The sequence below is a fragment of the Alligator sinensis genome, unplaced genomic scaffold (assembly GCF_000455745.1).
Source record: "Alligator sinensis unplaced genomic scaffold, ASM45574v1 scaffold550_1, whole genome shotgun sequence".
NCBI classification, from domain to species: Eukaryota; Metazoa; Chordata; order Crocodylia; family Alligatoridae; genus Alligator; species Alligator sinensis.
This window is the reverse complement of record NW_005841980.1, coordinates 2,362,546-2,363,842: the sequence shown is the minus strand read 5'-3', so window position 1 is coordinate 2,363,842 and position 1,297 is coordinate 2,362,546. Positions and strand designations below refer to the sequence as shown.

Sequence of the window (1,297 nt, the reverse complement as noted above, 5' to 3'; positions counted from 1 at the left end):
ATCCTTTTCTCCCCCGGGGACTTGGATGTGGAGAGCGCAGGCTGGGATCCCTGCAGCCGCGAGGCCAGAAGCGCTTTGCCGCTCCCTTTTCCGGGAGACACCCGACCGACCCACGGCATGGTGTCTCCAGGTGGGTCTGAGTGCAGGAGTCAGTGTTTCCTCACTGGGGAAAAAAGGTTTCTTGGGAAAAAACTCAGGCCCTGAGCCAGCAGCACAGTGGAGGATGCCAGAGCCTTAAGGTGGCTTCGTCTCTGGTCCCCAAAGTGGGCTCGCAACACAGGTGGGGTTTCCCAGGCCCCGGGGAGGCTGCAGGGTCCGTGCTGGCCCTTTGCCTGGCTCCGTGTTGGGGTCGGCACCCAGGGCCACCTGTGTTCAAGCTGCTGGGGGACAAGGGACTCCAGGGAGCAAGAGGGACCTGGGACCATGCACGGAGGGGAGCCCCAGCCTGAGCTCCTCCAGCAGCGGCACCGTGTGCTGGCCTGCCCGTGCGTGGGAGTGGGGCGGCTTCCCAGCTCTGCCCTGCAAAGCAGGTGTGGGGAGGCAGGTCCGGGTTCATCAGGTGCAGCCCTGCTGCCTCTCCCTGCCCTGGGATCCCTTTGTCCCTTGGAAAGCACCTCAGGTTATGTCACTCCAGGCAGTGCGGAGACCGGGCAGAATCAGGAACCTGTCTCCCCTCCGGCCGGCCCCACTTTCTGTTCCCTGTTTGCTCCCAGTTTCGGTTCCATTACTCCCACGTCCCACCTTGCCAGCATTGGAAGCTCTGGGAGACGGGCCTGAGGGCCCAGCAGATTTCTTAAGAGATTTCCTACATGTCTGCCCAGAAGGCCGAGAGAGGACAGGCAGGAGAGCAGCTGTTGCAAAACACCAAGAAAGGCCTGGCTGCCGCAGAGCACAGCTGCCATGCTGGCTTGTGACCCCTTCTACCCTGTCCTGACCATGGGTGGGTGTGGGTCTAAGTTAGCCTGGGGGCTGCTCTACGTTGCACCAGGCTGATGCAAGGGGTGTTTTGCTCATGGCTTGTGCCAGTGGCCATGGGGAGAAGATGTCCTTGCTGAAAAAGAGGGGATTGTCCATGCCCCCTTGGCAAAGCCAAATCTGGATGGAGCAACAACTCGCTGCTCTTTGGACCCTGCCCAGATCTGCAAACACAGCATGGCTCAACCCTTCCTCTGGGGCCTATCACATGCCCCGAAAGGGGACACACACAAGCTGGTTCTCTTGACCCCGAAACTGCTTGGCGTAGGGTGAAAAGGGGCATTGGAGGGAAGTTGAGTGATGCGGACTTCTGCGTTTCCAG

At 60.7% G+C, this 1,297-nt stretch overlaps 1 protein-coding gene across 1 annotated transcript in view; it reads left to right on the top strand.

Moving 5' to 3' along the window:
- The first annotated feature begins 6 nt into the window (after positions 1–6).
- GM2A (GM2 ganglioside activator) overlaps positions 7–1,297 on the top strand; it is an 8,087-nt gene continuing 6,796 nt past the window's right edge. Inside the window, exon 1 of the mRNA XM_025200967.1 lies at positions 7–130. Coding sequence (XP_025056752.1) covers positions 26–130 — 105 coding nt within the window. The 5' untranslated portion in view covers positions 7–25. The remainder of the gene's footprint in view (positions 131–1,297) is intronic.